The sequence below is a fragment of the Vicugna pacos genome, chromosome 4, assembly GCF_048564905.1.
Source record: "Vicugna pacos chromosome 4, VicPac4, whole genome shotgun sequence".
Lineage (NCBI taxonomy): Eukaryota > Metazoa > Chordata > Mammalia > Artiodactyla > Camelidae > Vicugna > Vicugna pacos.
In genome coordinates, this window is record NC_132990.1 from 16,012,278 (window position 1) to 16,036,787 (window position 24,510).

The following is a 24,510-nucleotide window of genomic DNA, read 5'->3' on the forward strand; positions in this document are numbered from 1 at the left end:
CCTCATAATCAGTAGATTTTTGGTCATCACATACATCTTGCCTAAGAATGTCACAGGGTGATTTATACTTAACTATGAAATAGAAAGTGTACACATTTCTAAAGTCTTACTATTGGCTTTGCTTCAAAATACTAAACTTTAAATGTTTATGTAGTATACTAATCTTTGTCACTGAATTCATATAGCATTCATTATTTTTTTTTTCATACAATGAATTGCTAAAAAAAAATAATGGACTGGCTTTCTGGTTGGATTTCAGGTGAAATGTACTTAAAGCCAGAGCTCTTCCTCAGTATTTGATTTTTCCAACTTTTTTTCTTAATACAGATAAGTGCTACATTTATATCTGTCTGTTTAAATTCTGTTATGTTTCACTCCTAACTTTCTAGTGTGGCAAATCATGTTTTACTTTCAATTAAGCATTACTTAATTGGTAATACTAAGGAATAATTCTGTAATTGAGTTTTGTACTCACTGAATATGGATCATTCCTCGTCTGTAATGTGCCCCAAATGCAGCTTCATTTTCCAGATACCTTGTTACAGAATAAAGTGTTTCATCATTAGGTGCAAAAAAAAAAAAAAAAAAGTAGTGCTGAAAATAGTTTAGTTAGTTAAACATTTATAAGGTTTGTCATTTTTTAGTACTTTCTTAAATGATCTAGATCATTTTGCTTCTTGATGGTACTTTTCATAGAGAATCCCGGATTAGACTTTTGCTTGATTGTATTTGTTTTGCCTTTGGTCAGGTATGTTTAATTTTCCCAGTTTTTGAGTTGTTGTCACGGTTAAGTCCTTTATCTTTCACACCTGAACTAGTGCTATCTTCTCTACTGTTAGAAGACATTTAATAAATCGCCAATTAGTTTAGAAATTTAATTCTTTAAAAAAAATTACAACAAAATACAATATTTGACTTCTGAACTTTCTAATAAAGAAATGTGATTAGATTCAAAGTGACTGTTGTGAAGAACCCACTTTTACAATGTGACCATAAGACAGGTCATGTTAGCTTTTCGATGCTGCAGTGAGCAGGTTGAATAATCAGACATATTACTAAAAATTGTCATAATAACCATATGTGGACCTGATAAGTGCCAGATCCTTGAGATTCTTTTGAATTATGTGAGAATATAGGCTTAAAAAATTAAATTTCTAAGCTACAAGATGCCAAATAAATAATAATACTAAAGCTAACACTTACTGAACATTGTATGCCACTGTTCTAATCACTTTGTATGCCTTCATTCACTCATTATGTTTATATAACAGCCTTGTGAGGAAGGTGGTATTAGCATCACCATTTCACAGATGGAAAAATAAGGCCCCAAAAGATTTGTGTGCCCGAGGTCACACAAATGAATATGAAAGTAGGAGGCAGTGTTAGTTATGAAGAGACTGTAGCATTCATGCAAATGTACCTGGGTTTGAAACACTTAACTTTCCCTAAAATCACTTTATTCATTTGTAAAATGTAGGTAATCCTTGCTTCAATAGGATTATTGGGCCTAAACAAGCTAATTTGACTAGTTGTTATTTTTTAAAAATATTTTGTTATTAATAATCTTAGTTATGAATGGGGAGATACAGTGCAGTGTGAAACTATGAATGTAGGAAAGTGTTGGCTTTAACCCATGTTCCTTACTCTTCCTTCCCTTAAGTCTTCTTTGGAGCAATAGAATAAGCTAAGTGTGAAGACTGGTGGAGCCAAGGAAGGGGGTCTGAGGTTTGCAGTGTTATGTAGATATCCAGGAGATCGTGGAGATAGGGAAGTTCATTTTCTTTGGAGCATTGAGCAAAATCTGAGGCACATGATAAAGCCAGTGATTTGCCTTTTGTCTAAGCCTTAGGAGGCTGCTTAAGAGAGCTCAGCTAGCAGAATCCTTTGTATCTTATTGAAATATATGACACCTTCCTATTCACTTTGTGCTTAGAGGGACAATTCAGTCCTGTTAATCTGTATACAGAAGAACTGAACTGTTGGGCAGACTCAAAAACCTCCTTTGGGTGCTTCAACAAAGGGTTAAGTTTGTTAACATGTTTGGTACTTGGTGCTGAAAATTTCCATGTTTTCTATTACCTGCTGGTTTTTTACTTTGTAATAGATGCCAGTAGTTTGACCTGTCTGGATGCTGGGGGAACAGTTATGAGTCGGCAAGGAACAATGAAAGGAATTCAGTAATTTGAGAGAGGAAAACAAAGCTGAATGAGTTGAACAGGAAGCTTCTGTGGAACACGGAATTAATAGACTATAGGAAAGAAGACTTTAGCAAAGTCACAAAAACTCTCAAAGAAATACAATTAGAGCCCAAATATAGTTGGAGGAATTAAAAAAAAAATCTGAATTCCTGTAGAAGACAAACTGATAAAGAGATCAGTTATACGGGGGCTAAGTCATGGTCCTAAGAAATCAAATTGAATAAACAATAGAGAAAAACCACACACAAAAAGTGTAAATCCTTATGTATAACTCATGGGTACATAAGGCAGAAGGCAGTTTTACACCTGTCCTGAATGTACTAGAAATTCTAGAAAGAGAAACAAATAGCTGGAAAAGTAGTAAAGAAATGATAGAATTAAAATTTTTGATTTAGCCTTAAGACTGTAAGGGCAAGGATAATGAGAAAGGATTATCCTGTTATGGCTGTATTGTGTCCCTACAAAATTCATATGTGGAAGTCTCTAACTCCTAGCATCTCAGAATGTATTCTCATTTGGAGACAAGGTGATTTTTAAAGAGGTGATTAAGTTAATCCAGTCAGATTGGTATCCTTATAAGAAGAGATTTGAGTACACTGAGAGATACCAGGGATAGGGGCACACAGAAAAAAACTATGTGAGGACACAGTCAGAAGGCAGCCACCTGAAAGCCAAGGAGAGGCTTCAGGAGAAATCGAAACCTGCAGACGCCTTGATCTTCGACTTCTGGCGTCTAGAACTGTGAGAAATACATTGCTGTTGTTTAAGCCAGCCAGTCTTTGGTGTTTTATTACGGCAGCCCTAGCACACAAATACAAACGTGTGTGTGTAATTTTTCTCCTCAAATGTTTTATTTTGGAAAGCTTAAAACTTACATAAAAGTTGAAAGAATGATAATGAACATCCATATGCCCTCTGCCTAGATCAAGCAACATTAACATTTTGCCATTTTTGCTCTCTGTCTCTCTCCTTATATTTATTCTTTTCCCCCCAGGACCATTTGTGTTAGTTTGCTAGGGCTTTCATGGCAAAGTACCACAGATTGGCTAGCTTAAACAACAGAAATTTATTTTCTCATGGCTCTGGAGGCTGAAAGTCCAAGATCAAGGTACTGGCAGGGTTGTTTTCTCTGAGGCCTCCCCCCTTGGCTTGCAGATGGCCACCCTCTTGCTGCCTTATCACTTGTGTCTCTCTGTGTGTGCGCCCCCCTGGTGTCTCTTCCTGTGTCCTAATCTCTTTTTAAAAAGACAGCAGTCAGATTGGATTAGGCCTACCATAATAATGGCCTCATTTTAACTTAGTTAGCTCTTTAAAGTCCTTATTTCCAAAACAGTTACATTCTCAGGTACTGGGGTTGGGGCTTCATATATGAATTTTTTGTGGGGTGGCAGTTCAGCTCATAAACTACATTTAAAAAGAATTTGCGGGTGTCATAACATTTCTTGCTTAAACAGTTCAGTATGCGCTTTGTAAAAATGGGAGTCTCATACATAGCCATGATACCATCATCACTCTTCAGAAAATAAACAGTAGTTCGAGTAATATATTGCCCATATAAAATTTCCCCAAGTACCAAAAAAATTTTATAAGGAATTTATCTGATTAATAAAGTCTGATCCAGGATCCAGTTAGAATTCATGTGTTCCACTCAATTGTTAGTATTACAAAGCTGAATTTAAAGAGAAGATGTAGATATGAGAACTAAAAGATTCCTGACTAGCCCAGGAATTTAGTTCACATCTTGAAAGAATTAAAAAAAAAATAAAATAAACCAGAAGAAACTTAGGAAAATGAAACACCAATGGTAAACGTTAAAACTAAAGAAATAGAAAGCAAGCAAATAAAAAAGGATAAATGCATTTATAAACTTGATTTTTGTAAAGACAAAAAAATAAGGTGAACTCTTCTTGGGTCTGCTTAAGGAAGCAAGTGGAGAGCAGTTCCAACTGAGATTAACAAAGGAGGAGGAGATAGAATCAAAGGTATGTCTGAGTTTAAAGGGATAATGAGAATCAACATGCAGCCTTGTATACACAAACTTGAAACTAGCAAATGGATGGTTTCCTATCAAAATGCAAATTAACCAAATTAACTTCTACACAAAGTGGAAAACTTGAATAGTTTGACAAAGAAGAAATTAGTAAGGCAGATAGAGATCTGTTGAAAAAGCACCAAGACAAGGTGAATGCACAACTGAATCATTTCTTAACATAACTCAGTACATGAATGTGTTTATAGCTAATAAAACATTCAGTAATGCCATCTGTTATTATTTTCAAACAGATTATACATGTGTTATTTAAATTAGTCCAAGCCCTGGAAAAAGATGAAAAGCTCTTCAGTTTACTTTATGATTTCTGCATTGCTTTAAATATTCCAAATTTCATAAATAGCACCAAAGAAGTGTATGGGGGATTGCAGGCCTTCTAACTTGTGAATTTGGATGTAAAAAATATAAGTACAACATTAATATATGGAATCCAGCAGTGTATCAAGTGAATAATTAGACTACTGACCAAGTAGGATTTACTCCAGGAATTTACAGGAGACTTAATTAGAAAGTCAGTTAGCATAATTCATACCAACAAATTAAAGGAGAAAAATTACATGGTCAGATAAGTAGATGCTAAAAAGTCCTTTGATAATATTCAGCAGTCATGTCTAATATAATCTGTAGGTAAAAAAATATAGTAGAAAACTACTCAGATATGATAATGACCATTTGACAAACTTAACTACCCACTTGGTGAATTAAAATGAGGAATCAGGACCATTAATTTTCAACATTTTCTTGGAGGTTCTAACAAATGCGATCAGACTAAAAAAAAAAAAAAAAGAAGATGGGTGGTGGGATGTAATTAACTAGTATGATAAACTTTGGAAAGGAAAAAATAAAAGTATCTTTCTTTCCAGTTTATAAGATTACAAACCTAGAACATTGAGAGATTATAGTTTTTTAACAGAAGACTAGAATTTGATAAGAGGGACTATATGTAAGATAAGCATTAAAAATCAACAGCTTTTCTTTCTTATAGCAGAAACATTTATAAAGGAAACGTATTAGGGTTTTTCAGAGAAATAGAACTTATAGGATATGTATAGATATATAAAAGTAGATTATGGAAGTTGGCTCATATGGTTATGGATGCCAAGAAGTCTCATAGTCTGCTGATCAGCTGTATGTAAGCTAGAGAACCAGGAAAGCCACTGGTGGTGGCATAATACAGTCTGAGTCTGAAGGCCAGAGAATCAGGGGCCTGATGGTGTAAGTCTGAATATGACTCCAAAGGCCTGGGAACCAGGAGTGTCCATGTCCCAGGGCAAAAAGAGAAATGAATATCTCAGCTCAAGCAGAGAGAACTAATTCTTCCTTCTTCTAGCTTTTTGGTCTAGCCTTTAGAGGACTGAATGATGCCTTCTCACACTGGGAGGTCATATGCTTTACTCACTTCACCAATTCAAATGCTGATCTCTTTCAGGAATACCCTTATAAATGCACACAGAAATAATGTTTTTCCAGTTATCAACATTCCTTAGCCCAGTCAAGGTGACACATAAAATTAATCATCACAGGGAATATTCAAAAAATTCTCTTCATAATAGCTATAAAAACTATGGTAATATTTTCAAATGCATTTAATAAGAAACTTAGAAAGAAAATTATAAAATCTTACTAAAAGATAAAAAAATCATGATCTGAAAGAATAGAATACTAATCAGTGGTGGTGGTGGGTAGGGGGAGTTCTTCAATAGAACTAAAAACCCAGAAACTATAAGAGAAAAAAAGATATATTTGTGTGAAAAAAATTTTTTTAAGTTTGAATGTTAAAAGAGTTCATAACCAAGTAAAAAATCTAGAAATACTTGGAAGCAAGGTATAACAATTCTAATATTAGTCAAGATTGAATTCAGGGTAAAAAGATTTACGTGAGACGATTAAGGGCAGTTTATAATAATAAAATGTGAAATCCAGAAAGATGAACTAATTGTTAGTAATATATGCCTTAGATATACTGCATCTGTGTATCTTTTATAAGGCAAAAATTGCAAGAATCACGATGCAAAGCAGAAAGAAATGCATGAGAATCTATAACTCAGTTTCTTCTCTTTCATCCGTCGTGATACATCAACTGAAGGAGAAATAAGGAAAAATAAGGATACTGAAGACCTAAGTGATGTAATTGATTTAGATTATACTCTCTTCTCTGAAAACAGAAAACATACCTCCTGTGGAATATTTGCAAAAATTGATAATAATTTTGGTCATAAAATGTCAGTAAAGTCCTCAAAGAAAAAGTTCAGAAATTATCCTAATTTTAGGCCAGAAGCCTAAAATGACAAAAAGAGGCTGGGAAACTTAACAACATACATATTTTAAAACTCAATAGCTTTTAGGTCAAAGAGGAATTATAAACTCTCTATAAACTAATAATTAATAAATCACCAGTTTTGTGGAATATGGCCAAAGTAGTACTCAGAAGAAAATTTTAGTCTTAAATATATATTATTAATCCCCAAAAAATTAAAGATAGTAAACTAAGCATCTAACTCAAGAAATGGAAAAAACAAAACAAAACAATAAAATAAACTTTTAAAAACAAAAGCATATGGATAATGGCATACTTAATTGTGAAAGACTGTATGTTTTCTCAGATAGGAACAAGAGAGAATATCCACTCTCACCACTCCTATTTTTTTCAACAATGCACTGGAAGTCCTGACAGAGTAAGGCAGGGAAAAGAAATAAAGGAATATCTATTTGAGGAAGACGTAATGTCTTAATCTACCAGGCTGCCGTAACAAAATACTACAGACTATTTATAAACAACAGAAATGTATTTCCTAATTCTGAAGGCTGGAAATCTGAGATCAGGGTGCCAGCATGGGTTTGCTGTGGGCTCTCTTCTGGATTGCAGACTCCTTGTATTCTCAGCTGGTGGGAGGGGCTTTGAGATCTGTGGAAAATCTTTCAGAAAAGCACAGATCCCATTTATGAGAGTTTCAGTCTCATGACATAATTATCTCCCAAAGACCCCTCCTACTAGTACCATCACCTCTGAGGGTTAGCATATCAGTATATGAACTTCGTGGGGGGATACAAACATGCAGATCATAGCACATAGCCACCTATGTAGAACATCTCAAGAATCTACCAAACCAAACAAAACAAAACAAAAAAACCTACAACACATATATGGTAGACAGAATAATAATATTCCCACAGAGATGTCTACATTCTAATCTCCACACCTATGAACATGTCATTTTACATAGCAAAGGTGTGATTAAATTAATGATTCTGAGAGATGTTTATCCTGGATTATCCATTCAGGATCTTGTGAGCACAATGGTCTCTATAAGAGGGAGGTAAGAAGGTCAAAGGCAGCCGAAAGAGATGGGAGGTGGAAGCAGAGGTTGGAGTAATGTACTTTGAAGATTAGAGAATGGAGCCCCAAGCTAAGGAACACAGGCAGCCTTTTAGAAGCTAGAAAAGACAGGGAAATGGATTCTTCCCTGGAATCTCCAGAAGAAATGCAGCACTACCTACATCCTGACTCTGGTATCCTAAGACTCATTTAGGATTTCTGACCTCCAGAACTGTAAGAGGATAAATTCATGTTGCTTTAAGCCATTAAATTTGTGGTAATTTGTTACAGTGGCAATAGAAAACTAATGCAAGGTACTTGATTAAAACCTAGACATCAGCCAAAGTTATAGATTGTTGTCTATAGCCATAGAGATGTTTTGCTCAATTTAAACGTTAAAAAAAATTTTCAAGTGGTTTCCAACACTTAAAAACCAAGTGATAGTACACCAAAAGTTAGATTTCTGAGTTGTTTGAAAATAAGGTCACACTCTTTTCGTGTGGCCCATATGTATTTCACTGTGCTATTTAGTACTTCATTTGCCTGTATGTTGAATGTACAAAGTGTCTATAAAATAAAACTTATTCAAAGGGAAATACATAAAGGCCAAAGGTTGGCTTAGGAACCAGTTAATATCAGTTTGTCAGTGTCCTATCAACTGAGACAAGTACCTTTACTTATTTATCCCAATTTTGATGAACAAAAATAATTCAAAGAAGTCTAGATAAAGCAATCTGTGTTGTTAAAAACACATGAAAATATTGATATTTCTTTTAATGGGCAACTTATACACTTTTATTATAGCGTTTATGGGAAAGAACTTAACATTAATATCATCTTAGAATTGTCGAAGAAACTGTGAAGTGACAACTTTCATTATGAGGTTTGTGTATGTGTATTGTATATTATATGCCCTCTGTAAATCACTTTTCTTAAAAACCATGAAAGGTTTTAAGATAAAGAAGTACACACAAACGTTTATGCACAAGTAAAAAAAATTCTAAAATTATCTTTTCAGTTTTATATGGTCTTCTCACATTGCCAGCTTTCTGTGTTCAAGTTTATTTATCTTCTAAGGTCATCTTTCAGATACATTTTGTTTCCCCCAAACTCTTTTGATCTCTACTGCTTTTTAAAATTTTGATTACTTACTCTTACATTACAGTAGTTCTTTTTTACTACCAAAAATGAGAAAGTAGTAGTTATAAGAAAAATTTGACAGTGTACTACTTTGAAACTTGAAAGTAGTGAGTGTTAATTTATGACAATTTTAATAGGAATAAGATGTAGGGACTATAAAGATAGAATATCCATAGTTTCTGAATACCTTTTTAAAAAGGTGAAGAATGGGATTATCACCTTAGTTCACCTTAGGTAAGTAAATGAGCAAATTTGTATTGAGGTAGTCTGAAAACTTTAACATCTATAATATTACAGTGTTTAAAAACTATTAGGTATTGTGAAAAGATTTGCAGTTGTTGCAGATTATAAGTTAATAAGAACAATAATTTTAAGTAAATAAAGTAATATGGAGGCTTGGAATTAGAGCGCTGTCTTTGGTTGGAGATGTGCCTAAAAAGAAGCTTTATTGTAGCTAAAGTAGCACTAAGAAATGAGAACAGATATTAGCTTGGCCTATAGTGTGAGTTGATTATGCTCTAAAGAATATGTTTGTAATGAAATTTAAGTCTTGAATAGTGCAAGTTAAAATAATCAGGATTGAGGTTTTTATATATAAAGACTAAAACTACAAACACTTTAGGGAAATCTTAGCAGTGTTTTAGAATTGCTCTAATAAATATCTTTATGAATTTTAAATTAATGTGCTTTTAGTGAATGATACTGAGGGAAATGTCAGTGGAAATGAAGCTCTGCTTCTCTACAGATAATAAGCAATGTTGAAATAATAATATCCCAGTTCTGGAAGACAAAGAAATTTCAAAATTCAGATTCACAGACTAAGGTATACTGTACAGTAGGTCCTATGGGAGTATTCTGGAACTATTGTTCCTAGTCACTGCTCCTTAGCAGAGGATGGGCCATGTTCTAAATTAGTTGTTATCAAATTCCACTTTTGGATGATTAATTTTAAAAAATAAGATACTCCTAAACAGGCCTTAGAAATTGTAGGTAATACATATAAGTGGAACAACAACTAGCACTGTGTGTGTGACCACTCTTCTGTTGCTGAATCCTGGCGGTGATGTGTGGTAGAACTCTGATGCTGTTTGTTAGTTGAGTAAAAAGAGAGAGGTTAGTAGCTGTGTTAGTTTTCCTTTTGTTTTTAGTGAGGGAAAAGCATCCATGTCCTTTTTGATGACTTACAGTTGTCTTGTAGGTTCAGCTCAGCTGTCATTAGAGAACTAAGAGTTTGATTTGTTTCAGTTCAAGTAACATGTATTTCTTGAGTATGTATGTGTAAATAACTTTCAAACAGGCAATAGTGCTCAGCCAAATGCTAAACTTTCAGTAAGTGTCAATAAAACTAAATTTGTTGTGAATAAAAGAGTCCTTCATAAATTGCTATTATTAAACTTCAGTGGAGTAAAGTGTTTGAATAAAATTTCAAGTGCTCTGGAGCATTGAATTAATGGGCAGCAGAAATCTACAGTACATAATTCAGTAAGCATTTTTATCAGTGGGTACAAAAATAGGCCTCAAGCAGACCCAAGACCCAAGTAGGCATATTAGGAATAATACCTTCAGAAATTGACCTGTGATTCATCCAACTCACATGACCTCCTCTGGAGTATATAGGGTCATTTCATACCAGTTATTTATTTATTGAACTCTGCTATGGAAAATTTCAGTGTATAGTGAATCCTTGAATAACTGTCACCCACTATGTTCCCTCCCATATTATTTTAAACTCCCTTCTGCCAACTTCTTCCAACTTGATAACTTTGAAGCACATCTTGACCCAGTTACTTTTAAAATGTTTAGCAGATAGGCGCCTCTCCAGAATGTCTAGAACATTCCTTGGAATGGGAGAGAGTGAGCTTCTGAGTCTCAAAGGGGCTCTTCATTTGAATTGCAATTATGTTTTCCATTGGGGAATTTTGATTATCTTGGGAAGCCTTGTTTTCTGATTTTGTAACTATCTACACACACACACAAAAACTATCCTTTTTGTTACAGAACCCTGATTTTTAAGCTGCATCTATTGTCGTTTTCCCATCAGTCATTTAACTGCATCATCCTGCTGCTCAAGCACTCGATTAGATGTAAGCAAGTAGCTTTCTTTTTCTCTGCTCTTCCCTTGTCACTTTAGAAAAATTCTAAGTTTTTCTTTATCACTTACCTGATTCTTTGTATTAATTGCCTTTTCCATTTCACTTGAAAGATAAATTCACTAATGTTCAGCATAATAAACTTAATGACTATTCTTTTGTTGTTGTTGTTGTTTTTTAATTGAGTTATAGTCAGTTTACAATGTGCCAATTTCTAGTGTAGAGCACAATTTTTCAGTCATATATGAATATACATATATTCATTTTCCTATTCTTTTTCACTGTGAGCTCCTACAAGATCTTGAATATATTTCCCTGTGCTACACAGTATAAACTTGTTTATCTGTTCTATATATACCTGTCAGTATCTACAAATCTCAAACTCCCAATCTATCCCTTGGCAACCACAAGTTTGTATTCTTTATCTGTGAGTCTGTTACTGCTTTATATTTAAGTTCATTTGCCTTCTTTTTTTTTTTAAATATTGCACATATGAGTGATATCATATGATATTTTTATTTCTCTTTCTGGCTTACTACACTTAGACTAACATTCTCCAGGGACATCCATGTTGCTGCAAATGGCGTTATGTTGCCATTTTTATGGCTGAATAGTATTCCATTGTATAAATATACCACCTGTTCTTTATCCAGTTATCTGTTGATGGACATTTAGGTTGTTTGCATGCGTTGGCTATTGTAAATAGTGCTGTTATGAACATTGGGGTGCAGGTGTCTTTTTGAATTAGAATTCCTTCTGGTTATATGCCTGGGAGTGGGATTGCTGGGTCATATGGTAGGTCTATTTTTAGTCTTTTGAAGAATCTCCATACTGTTTTCCATAATGGCCTCACCAAACTGCATTCCCTCCAGCAGTGTAGGAGGGTTCCCTTTTCTCCACACCCTCTTCAGCATTTATCATTTATGGACTTTTTAATGATGGCCATTCTCACTGGTGTGAGGTGATAACCTCATTGTAATTTCATCTGTTTCTATATTTAGCTAAATAATAAAACTATGATAACCACATTGGGAACAAACACAAATGACTTAGTAAGCAAAAACTTCAAATGGTGGGAGAAGTGCACTAGTGCACTCCTTTGTATAAATATAAAGGGTTATTTTTTCTGCAGTCAGATTTTTGCATTTTAAATAATCCATAAGCAGAAATATAGACAGTGGCTTATGTGAGTAGGATGAACCTGAGCTCGTTTCCGTATATTCAAATCAAAGATAAGGCCTCATATCCAAAGATCTGGTGGATGAAGATACATTTGTTTTGTGATAACCTAAAATGATTAAATAATATATGTAACTTTTAAAAGATTCCCTGTAATCTTTTTTCTTCCTTTAAATGCCACCACCTGTCTTGAGTTAGAAAAGAGGAATTTCACTGTATCAGGTTGTTTTCATTTTTACTTTTTATTGTATAAAATGTCAAGTATATAGAAAAGTAGAGAGGGTAGTGTAATGAAACCCCCACATAACTATTGCCTAGATCTAATAATTATTACAACTTTACATAATTGCTCCATTTGTTCTTTTTAAGTATTATAAAGTGAACTGATTCTACATATTTGTCTGAATTTCCAGAAAATAAGGACATTTTTCCATGTAGCCATGTATCTGGTGTCTGTTATTTAGCAGCTTTTTATTTGAATGGTAAATACATGCACATAATAGCAATTTTTTTAAAGTATATAGTGAAAATAAGTCTTACTCTTTTTTCTGTTCCCCATTCTGAGTCCCTTTCTGTAGGCAACTACAGTAAATCAGTTTCTTGTGTATCCTCTCAGAGATATTCTATACATTTACAAATGTGTAAGTGTATGTGTATTTTTTCTTCTCACACAGATGGTAGCATACTGTGCAAACTGTTTGGTACTTTTTTTTCATCTAATTTTTTCCATGTAATAGTATGTCTTTTCTTGGATTTTGTTCTAGCCAGTGCATATAAGGCTTCCTATATATATATATATATATATATATATATATATATATATATATATATATATACACGTGTATACTATTCCATTGTTGGCTATGGCAAAACAGTCTATTGGTGGACAGTTAAATGTTTACTATCTTTTGTTACTATGTATGATAAGAATATCTCTCTATATAAGTAATCCTTTTCTTCTCTGATTATATGTAGTGTAAATACCCAAAAGTTAATTGTTGGACGAGATGTTTGGGCATTTGAAATTTTAACAGATATTGCCATAATTGACTTTTACAGGGTTTAAACCAATTTATACCTCTCCCCTCCCCACCCGTATCACCTCTTGGAGAACTGTTTCTATAAGGAGAAAGTCTGCATAAATGTAAACAGTGAAGGTTCTAGAGTTAAACTGCATTTTTGACAGGAGAACTCCACAGCTTACTGTCTCTCTGACCTTTGGCAAGTTAACCTCTCTGGGCCTCAATTTCCTTTTTTTGGAGAATAGGTGTAATATCAGTGCCTACACATAGGGTTGTGATGATGATTAAATGAGAGAAAGATTGTAAAATGCTTGAAATAGTACCTATCACATGGTAAGCCAAAAAATATTGCTATATTTGTTTTAGAATTTTTACTCTGAATCTGTAACAGTAACTGTTCTTAAAATTCCAGTTTACACTGATGAGTATTGGGGATTCCCTCCCCCTTTTCCTGTTATAAAAGCCTAAAGAAAGCAAAATAATTCATTATGATTTGTAATTATTATTCTTTACTGTTACTGCTTTTTAAAAAACAGTTTATTGTTTACAAATGTCAAACTTTTTCATTTGTTACAAAAATAGTTTAAATTAAGAGAAAATACTATATACATATTTTAAGGCATGAAGAATTTTTCTCATAAATGAGATCAATTTGTTATACTGCAATTACTCTATAAGCTCAATTCTTTTAGACATTTTTGTATTAAAAAGAGGTTGACTGTGTGCTTGCAGTCTGGTCAACGGTAATACATAGGTTATCTGTACCCCACTTAATGTTCTTGTGTCCTTCATAAATTGCTATTAGGCTGTAATACTTAGGTAGACTATCTACATGATAGGGTAAGCTTATCAGAAATAACAGGATACGTTTTTCAGAAAACCTTCACAGAAATTATTAGTAATCATTGATAGTACTGTGACTTAATGCTTAGATATGACTCCACATTCAAAGTAGTAGAATGCTGGTATGTCCAATTTGTGCACCTTTAAATAAAGCACTTACAAGGTGATCTCATACAACTTTTTCAATAGGGAGAGGCTTGTAAACAGGAATATTGGGATAGAACAAAGAAGAGACTTTGTTTTTCCAGAATGTTGTATAGGTAGAAAAATACAGTATATTCTCTTTTGAGTCTGGCTTCTTTAACTTACCATAATGCATTTGAGATTCATTTATGTTGCTGTGTATATCAGTAGTTTCTTCCTTTTTCTTGCTGTGTAGTCAGTATTCCGTTGTGTGGGTATACCATAATTTGTTTATTCATTTTCCAGTTGGGATGATTCTGTATGCAGAAAAGTGACCCTGGAAAGATGTTTACACTCTAATCTCCAGAACCTTAGAATGTGTTACTTTGTATGACAGAAGAGATTTTGCAGATTTGGTTAAGGTTAAGGACTTTGAGATAGGAAGGTTATCCTGGATTATCCAGGTTATCCCAATTTAATCACAATGTATTCTTAAAAGTAGAAGAGGAAGACAGTAGATCAGAGAGAATTGACATGAGAAGACCTTGACTAGAAGCTGGAAATGATCCTCAGTTTACAGCCAACAAGGAAACAAGGGATTTTGGTCCTACAACCTCAAGGAACTGATTTATGCCAACAACCCAAATGATCAGGAAATGAATTCTCCCCTAGAGCCTACAGAAAGGAATGCAGCCTGCAGACACTGATTTTTGTCCTGTGAGACCCATCCCAGATTTTTGACATACAGAACTGTAATATACATTTATGTTGTTTTAGATTATTGATCATATATATGTTGGGTCTATTTCTGGATTCTCTTCTGTTTTACTAATCTAGTTGTTTATCCTTTCTCTGATATCTTTCCTGTCTTGACCACTATAGCTTAATAGTCTTGAAATGTGATAGTGTGCATCCTTTAACTTTGGTATTCTTTTTCAAAATTGTTTTGGCTACTCTAGGTTCCTTGCCTGTCTCTAACTTTTAATAGTAGAGAGCTCATAGGATAATAGGCTGGCTTCATTCAGTATCTAGCTTTACTCCCAGGACAGTGGAGAGAATCAAGGGTTATACCTATTGTTAAGCCAGTTTGCCTGATTCTTTGTTAACCAACTTTTGCTGAATGGGAAGAGTCCTTCTGGTTTGGTTTTCTTTCTTTATCCTTCTGTGGAGGTATCTTCCCAGTATTTTTCTTTGGACAAGAAATGAATTCTTTTTTCTGTTTAGAAATATATTTTAAACCTTAGTAATTCACATGTGTGGTTGTTCTTGATTAAATCCTACAGATCAGCCCCCAGTGTATTACTCTGATTTTACAAATTTGAAATTATAAGAAAAGATCAAGGGTGAAACTGTTTTTGGGATAAAAGAAAGTTAGACTAGTGTTGGTATGAGAACTTAAATCCCAAGGATAGATAAAAGGGCTCTCTTATAATTCAAGATTGTACATTAAGCTATGTAAGGAGCATTGCAGATGGTAGAAGAGAATTGTGGGGAGAAAACGGGCTTTTTTTTTTTTTTTAATGGAAAAGAGCACAATAAGCATTTCAGGATTCTTAACCCAAACCAGATTTAGTATTGTGTTCCTTCCCTCCTTTTCCCTCTTCACCTTGTCTCTAATTGTTATAAAATTCTCATATAGTTTTAAAGTGTTTGATAGAAATGTTTAAATATTATATTCAAATTAAATATAAGATGCAATTGCTTTAGTTTTCCTAACTCTGACACTTAGTATGTTTTATCACTTGGGAATAAACATTTTTTATTTTCATAGATCTAAAAATAAGACATGTACACTTAGTTTTCTTGTACTTTAATGTACTTTCTTTTTTGTTTCTATCTTGCTTTTCATGCTTTTTAGTGAAAAGCTTTAAATTGTATTAGAGAACTCTGAATATATATAATAATTTTAGTTGCAAATGTATGTCTTAGAGAAATTAAAATTCCAAACTATTTTCTGGAATTTTTTTCGGCTTTGGATGATGCTAATGTAAAAGCATCTAGCTTTTCACTTTTCAGCCACAAGGTGGTATACTACATCTACTGTCTGAAATTCTTTTTGGTGACTTTCTTCAACAGCCTGATCAAACTCAAGAGAAAACAGAACACTTTAAAAGTTTACTTTGGGCAATAAAAGAAATTGTTTATAACAGCAGATAATCTTTATAGAGGGGTCCAGTTTTATTTGAAGGGGATTCAAGGAGCTTTCACAAAGAAACTAATGCATAATATACATTTCTCTACATTATTATTAAAACTTATTTGGAAATAATTTCAGAATTATTAAAATATTTCAGAGATAACAGTGATACAAGAAACATACATATACCCTTTACCTGGATTTACCTATTATTAATATTTTATCCTATTTGCATATGCTCTCTTATTACATGTGTATTTTCTTCTGAAACATTTGAAGCTAAGTTACATACATCATGACACTATGTGTCTAGACACAACATTGGACTTTTCCTAAGAATGTGATATTCTTTTTCACTTAACCACAATACATTGTTAACTTCAGTAAATTCAGCTTTAGTAATTTTAACATTGATAAAATACTTTTATCCAATCTGCCGTCAGTATTTCTGTTTGTCATTTGACTCAGTAATATCCTTTATTATGTTTTTCCCCCATCCAGTTCAGCAGTTTCAAGTCAGTCATAACATTTAATTGTCTTGACTCTTTCCCCTCCTTTAGCCTGGAATATTTCCACAGTCTTTGTCTTTTGTAACATTGACGTTTAACTCTCCTCACCGCTTTTAATAGAACATTACTCATTTCCACTTTGGGTTTGTCTGATGATTCCTAACGATATAGGTTATACATTCTCAGCTATAATAGTGCATAAATGATGTTGTATCCAAGGTATTAGATATTCCCACTGTCCTTTTAATGGTGACGTTGCATTACGTGATTTAGATGTATGTGTTTAGAAGAAGAAATAAGTGCTGTTCAAGGATGTGTAAGAACAAACATTAATGTTCCCAGTAGGTAAATCTAATTTGATGTTAGGCTCATGGTAGTGTATTTTAATTTTATTCTTTGTAAAGCTTTTAATGTAGTATTGATGTTTAATCTGTCCCTAGATTGCCAAGGAGTGTTGTTGATATCCTCCTTCAGACCTGTGAGTCATTTTGGTAAAAGAATAAAATCTGAGTAGGTGATATTAGACAGAAAGAATGTAAAAAATGGAGATACCTCAATTATAAATCTCTAAGATGTCACAATACCAAATTCAAATATTTTCATAGTCTCTGAGTTTGTACTTGTAATAGTAAAGTTTTATTACAAAACAAACTTGTAAATGCCAAATACTCTGACTGCAAAGAAAATTGTAAACTTCTCAAAAAATGATTACAAATTTTTATCCTTTGGTTATTTGATAGGTTTCTTATTAAGTGGATAAAAAAAGTTTTGTGAATAGGAAAATTTCTGAAATATTTCTAGTGTATTAGTCTTAGGGTGTGTATAAAAATTCTCAGAAGGCAATCGATACTTATTTTATAGAAAATAGTCATTTTGGATCTTTGCAGTTAATTTTTTGACTTTTGCTGAAAAGTATTTGTAACATCAATATTAAGATGGTATAATGCCTTCTAAAAAGGAGTATTAGTTTAGTTTGCAGCTTTTTTGTAGAACATAGTGAATCAAAGTATTTTTTATGGCATAATCTTATACTTAATCCATTTACTTTGATTACATATGTATATTACAAATGAAATATGTATTTCCCACATACTGTGGCCCTCAAAGCATTTGAGGTATGAAGTTTAATGAATATAAAATAATTTGAATGCCAAAGTGTCCATTAAATTTAGTAGTTGAACTTGAGAAACTGCTGGATTCTTCTGTGAGTTATTATTTCTCCCATCAGCTACCCTACAGAGTATTGGAAGGGAGAAAAAATTACCAGGTTTGCCCCTTCATTTTACAAAGAAGTATACTACTTAAATCAGTAGTAGTTTATAGCTGCTGCTTCTGACACTTGTATCCATGTTTTTGAGTTTCCAGAGTGCACTGAATGGTACCCTGGGGGCTAAGAAGAATTCTGTGTGTCTTCTCAAGTGTATAACTTAGTTCTAGGAACCTCAGCAGTAAATATTTGATTGAATATAGTTTAAAAATTTGTTTTTATTTATTTTTGCTCCTCAGACAAGACGTCTGTATAGATTCTACTTCATCCCTGAGAGAGAACAAGCAACCTGAAGGTTTGGAATTAAAACAAGGTATGAATCAAGTACTTAACTTTTTCTGTAACATTTACCTAAAAATTATAAGCATTTTACCAGTAATAAATTTTCAGTCTTCCAGCCTGCCCCCATTTTACAAATAGGGGAGCAGAATAGTTTATTTGGTCCAAGATCAAAAGAGAAGGAATACAGTTTTTATTTCATGACTCCTTTAACCAATGTAGTGGTTCTTCCTTGGTGATATGTAGTTACAGATGTCACCAGAAAGTGTCATCTTGAATAGTTATAATTCAATGATCTATTATATTTTCTCAGCTGCAAGATATTGTAGATATGTTAAACGGATAGCTTGAGTTGAATGTGGGAAAAATAGGTTTTATAAGATAACTTTTTTCTCTCTTTTTTTTTCGCAGAGATATTTTGTTCTTGTTTACTTTCTTCCTTATAAATTGCTTTCTATAAATCAGTAATATTACTAGTTAGCAGACATAAAGTGATAATTTGTTATTTATTCAAGCCAGGTAGATCAATGGGCTAATCTTTTAGATGTCTTTTTTTCTCATGCCTAGTAGGGAAAATTGAATATAAAAAGAAAATTTTGTTAGTTACTCAAAGGCTACCTCACATTTTCCCTTTTTCCTGATAAAATTACTTCAGAGCAGTGAGAATCTGTTGCAGCCAAGAGGGTTATGTTGCTTTCATGTAAGCAACTAATCTTTGATGGCTTAGAATAGTTTCTGTAAAACTTGAGTCATAGGGACTTATTTGGTAGAGAAACAGGTCATCATTTAGGCAGAATTTATTGTTTTTAAGCTGTGGACTGTATTACTAATGTTTAATAAGCAAAGTGAAAAAAATTTAATTTTGTGATTCCTTCAATTTGTATGTAGAGAGAAAAAAAATCTAGGTTTTCTGTAATTCTAACCTATGTGCTCTGGCATTTATAAATATTTCTGATGATTTTTGAGAATTCCAGTGCTTTTCAGAAGTCCTGTTGTGTTAACTTCTTAAATAACCAGACAAAGTTATATCTTTGTATTACTTCTCTGAGCACCTCTGCAGACATAAACTCAGCTTCATAATTTCATTCACATTTATTTTTCATGTATAAATACATGCTAAACACGTATTGTTTCCATGTAATGTAGTCATAGTCATGTAACTCTTGCACACCATCATATAATTTAACAGCACTATTGTTTCTGCCTTTGTTTCTCTTCTTTGCATTTAATGAGTAGGCAGTGTGGGAGAGTATGCTATTAGATTATCCGTGGAGAAAGGAATGCCATATAAGGGATAGAAAAGTCTAGAATGGGCAGGGTGATTCCATTTCCCAGAGAAAAAGGAATGGAGACTCTTCAGAAAAGAATGCTGCCCTCTAAGGGAAGGTGTTTTTCTGCTCTCATGTTCAGGTACCTGGAGCTTTTCATTACTCCCTTCCTGGTGCCAACAGCCTATTTTGCTGTGTGTGTGTGTGTGTGTGTGTGTGTTTTTTTAATGGTAACTTCAGTCATTTGAAAATTAGCATTAGAGGCAGAGAAGGAGAGGAAAAGAACTCAGAGTAACCAGATACCACAAAACCCAGGGTTTTTATGCTTAGGAGCCTTATAGATACTCGGAGGTCCTCACCTAGGCATCAGAAACATTAGGTACACACTGTCATCAGTGACAGCAAGCAGAGTGAGAAAACGGGAGATCCAAGCACAGAGGTACCATTGTGCAGTACAGTTCATGTTCATGCTGTGACTAAATCTGTAGGAAGTGGTTAAATTAAGTTTTAACTGTTTTTAGAAAGCAGGGGAATAAGTAAGACCTTTTAGAAAAATGCCAGTAAAAATGGTTGAAATATAAAATTGTGTTGCATAATCGAATAAATGTAAGTTATTTTAAAGAGTCAATTGTGTGGAACATCATGGAGATAAATAATAATATAGCTGAAATCTGAACCAGATGGAAGTTAACTTGCTTGGAGTTACCCAAGAAGCTGAGGTACCCCAGGAAACAGAAATCCTGGTAGGCTCAGTAAAGATTATTGCCATTTTTCTAAATGAACTAATATTGTCTTTTTTTAATACGCAAAACTTTCAAAATTGATTTAATATTATCTCTAGCTTTTCTTGCATAGCTAGCTTTTTTTGCTCAGTTAGCTCAATAAAAATATAATTCTCTTTGTGAATGCATTGTCATTTTATTTAATGGCTTGATCATTTAAGAAAATTCACTGAAGCCTATTTAGTACTCACGTAACTCTTTGTTCAGTAGACCAAAATATAAAGCAGCATTGAATTTTCTCTTTGTTCTTTCAGAATAAAATAAATCTTATTTTATGCTCTATGAATGCTATGTGATATTGGCAGGTTATTTAAATTATATTTTCAGTTTTTTTCAGCTTATAAAGTACTCAATATTGAGAAGTAACTTTGAATTAGGTAAATTGAAATTGGCATTTGTCTAGTATTGGTATTATTTATCTTATTAGGAAATTTATTTATGAAACTGGCTGTGCTGAAGATGAGAATCAGATTGTGCACTAACTTCTACGTTCACTGTTTGAACATTATTTAAATGTAAATATAATCTACTAGTTGATTGGTTGGTACTGTAAGGAAATAGAAACTCTTCTCAGGATTAGTGTCCTAAGTTACTCATTTTTAGCAGGAGGGCAGTTGTATAAGAATGGTTATAAATTTTCTAAATTGGTCATTTGTGCTACAGTTAAAAAAATGAAAACTTTGCCAAAGGTATTTAATACATAGAAAATATTCTTAAAATATCAAACAAATCTTTACTAATGTTAATGAATTCTCTTCCTACATATTTATGTATAAATGTATAAATGTATAAATAAATACATTTATGATGTTCAGTAATATTAAAACAGTGGCCTGTACTTAAATTGTTACTTTAAAGTTTACAACTGAGGATATGTGTAATTTTGCAGATTATTCTCCTTTATAACTTAAAGAATTAAGCTCTTATTTTTGCATTCAATCTTGGAAGTTGTTATGAGAAATTTTCTTAACTACACATGAGAAATAACCAAGTTAAAACTGTGTAGTTAGATTGAAGAGTTGAGATTTGTAGTGGTCACTTTAAAATATTTGAAGGGCTGTCAAGTGGAAGACTGCTTAACCTGGTTCTGTATTGCCTCTGAGAGTAAAAGAAGGTCCAGTATATAAGGTTATCATTAGATGTGTTTTAGTTCCATTTATTTATTTCAAAAAATCAGATGTATCAGAAAATGTGTTAGGCTGCCATCTGAGATTTTGTCCCTATTGCTGAAGGTGTTTGAACACTAGTTACATAAATGGCCACTTGGTGGTGCTATTGTAGAGCAGATTCAAGCCGTGTTTGAATGGATGTTTGGCTTTGATCCTGAAGTTCCTTTCTGTCAGATTTTGTGAAGGCCAGTGCCTAGTACAGTGTCTGCACTTGGGAAGAGTGCTCTTAATAACTGTTTTCTTAAATTGTTTAATGGAAGCAGAATGAAATACACAATTTTTTCTATCTCAACATTTTTAAAAATTCTGTTGGAGGAAAAAATGCTAGGTTTTTAGTCTTTTAAGCTGTATGATAGTTCCTTAACATGCATTCCATTCACTTGAATACAGTCATAAAAGTAAATAATGTAACCATATGGTATACAAAATGATCACAATGAATGAGACATTGACTGCATCTGACTCTGAATCTTTTACATTAGTTTTCTCATGTGAAAATTCTTTTTTATTAGACAGACAATGCAAACACACACAAAATATGCACACAGACTTTTGCTGTGGTTAGGCTCAAATCTTGCCACTTTTTAATGTAGTGGCCTCATGCAATTATGTCCTTCTAAGTCAACAGTTTAAATGATAGACAGCTTTAAGAATTATCTTAATAAGAACTTCAAGAAGTTGAAGATGGGCTTTAATAGGGTAAAATTGTTTTCAGTGGTTAAACTCTGTGATAAAAGTTTCACCTAGTTGTTTTCTATCGGCTTCTTTCAGCCTTTCAGACCACTGGTCACCAAAGTGTGTTCATACACACTTCCTAAGAGTTCAGGAAGAAAATACTAGAACTTCCAAAGTAAATCAGTACATATAAGCATATGTTTAAATCTCTCTCTTTTAAAATTTCTGATCACATGTGTATAATTGTAGTGGTGCATATTAATTTATTATAATTGTATATTAATTTATAAGTAAATAAAAATGTGGTGGGACAGGTACTTAAATGTTTTCACTGGTAGGTTTATGTAAATGATGAAGTTGAGAGACAACTCTTTTAGACTATTAATAAAGAATTGATGGTGACCTTAATGTATTCATTTATTACTTCTAAAAATATTAAATATGATATGAGATTTTTCTATCATTTAGCAAAGCTGTTAAACATAAAACTGGACGAGGCTGTTTAAATCCTTAAGGTGAAGGATAAAGGAAAAAATCCAACTAATTTTTGTTCTTGTTGATTTTGTCATTACTGTTGTTCTGAGGTGGTATTGCACTAGGAGAAGCAAAAGTAGGCAAGTACAGAGACTAGAATAAGACGATGAAGAAATGAATTTGCAGGTACAAAGGGGTTGAGTTTTGCTGAAAAGAACTTCACAACCATGAAAGAATAAATACAAGTTACAAAAATTTAAAAAGATACTGAGAAAAGATGTCATCAGAGACTTTTATTGCTCTGTTAAAGAAAAGACAATGAAGATCATCAGTTAATTAAGAAGCATTTTTAGGCCAAGAGTTTTCCAGGAAGAAATCTCTGGATTGGCAGATGAATTGTACGGCCCCTTCCTTTGAAGACCTCAGTTGCAGGTTTGAGTGTTGAGGGCTGTGAGGAGTTTGAAAGGACAGTGTTAAAGGCTGTTCCGGAGCTGGAAGCAGAGAAGCACAAGTACTGCTGATCTGTTTTCGAAGTTTGAGTCTGATTTCTTTCTTCCTAGCCCTTGATTATCTCTTTGACTGGCTCTAACAAATAAGTACTCCCAGAATGCGGCTTCTCAACACTAGTTAACTTCTTTATTAAAGGATTTTAGAAAACTTGTTCTGGGGAAATGATGTCCAGTTCAGCAGTTGTAAAGTAAAAAGAGACTGGTATAACCATAGTGTGACTTAAGAATTTATATTGCTTTTCTCATTCCTCTGAGCTTTTTCACAAGTTATTACCAGCAATGACACCAAATAGGATCCTCTCTGCTTTTTAATTTGTGTCTTTCTATGAGTAGTAGTTGGAAGAAAGGGTGAAAATTACATTTCATATGGCAAATTAGCCCATACTATTTCTGTACCTTTTGAAGGCCCCTCTGTTACATTTAAATATGAGACTTTTCTGGAGTAAGGGGGGGGGGAGAGTAAACTGACAGTATTTTTGTTTGCATTGTGCTCTGTGTGTGTTTTGTCAAGAAGTTATGAAGAATTTGATGCAGTATTTTGAGAGAAATGTTTGTTTCCACATTTCCTTAAATTATACTCATTTTAAACATTCTATCTTGTGATGCATTTCGTAGGATCCTAGACATAGTCTTAGGGCAGCCACTCTGGAGGTTACATACTCCAGACCTTCCTCAGATGTGTGGATTTCCTTTGGATCCTTTGTGCTTTTTGGTCATTATGTTCTCATCCAGTTCTGGTGGGAAAAGTTCCTTCATATATAGAAATTCTCCTGCAAAAGGAAAAATAGTAAATACTAGTCTTGAAATCAGATTTTGTAACAAGTTCCTAAACTTTTTATATACCCCACACTGTAGTCTGTGATTTAATTATCATTTTTGGTTGCTATATCAAATAGTTGATACATATCAAGCTTATAGTTTTACAAGCTTTTTTTTCATTTTAAAAAAATACTTTAATTTTTTGAACAGCTTTAAATTAGAGAAAATTACAGAAAATTAAATTACAGAAAAATTGAATGGAAAGGAAGTTCAGAGTTACTGTAATCTCACATGTACCACCTCTTCTCCCAGTTTCCCATATGATCATCTTGCATTAGTGTGGTAAATATGTTACAATTGATGAGCCAATATTAATACATTATTACTAACTGAAGTCCATAGTGTACATGAGGGTTAATTCTTTGTGCTGTGTGTGCTATGGATTTTGACAACTGTGATAGCATGTATCCACCGTGACAATATCATACAGTATAGTTTTACCTATTTATCCCTTTCTTCCTCTGTTTCTCCCCTAAACTCCTGGCAACCACTGATATTTTTACTGTCTCTGTAGTTTTGTCTTTTCTGGAATGTCATATAGCTAGAAACGTAAAGTATATAGTCTTTTCAGATTGACTTCTTTCACTTAGCAATATGCATTTGAGGTCCTTTATATCTTTTTATGGTTTGATAACTCATTTCTTTTATTGCTGAATAATCT

General features: G+C 33.2%; 1 protein-coding gene across 1 annotated transcript in view; it reads left to right on the forward strand.

Moving 5' to 3' along the window:
- CAAP1 (caspase activity and apoptosis inhibitor 1) overlaps window positions 1-24,510 on the forward strand; it is a 45,660-nt gene that overhangs the window by 7,257 nt on the left and 13,893 nt on the right. Inside the window, exon 5 of the mRNA XM_006214475.4 lies at window positions 18,114-18,187. Coding sequence (XP_006214537.1) covers window positions 18,114-18,187 — 74 coding nt within the window. The remainder of the gene's footprint in view (window positions 1-18,113; window positions 18,188-24,510) is intronic.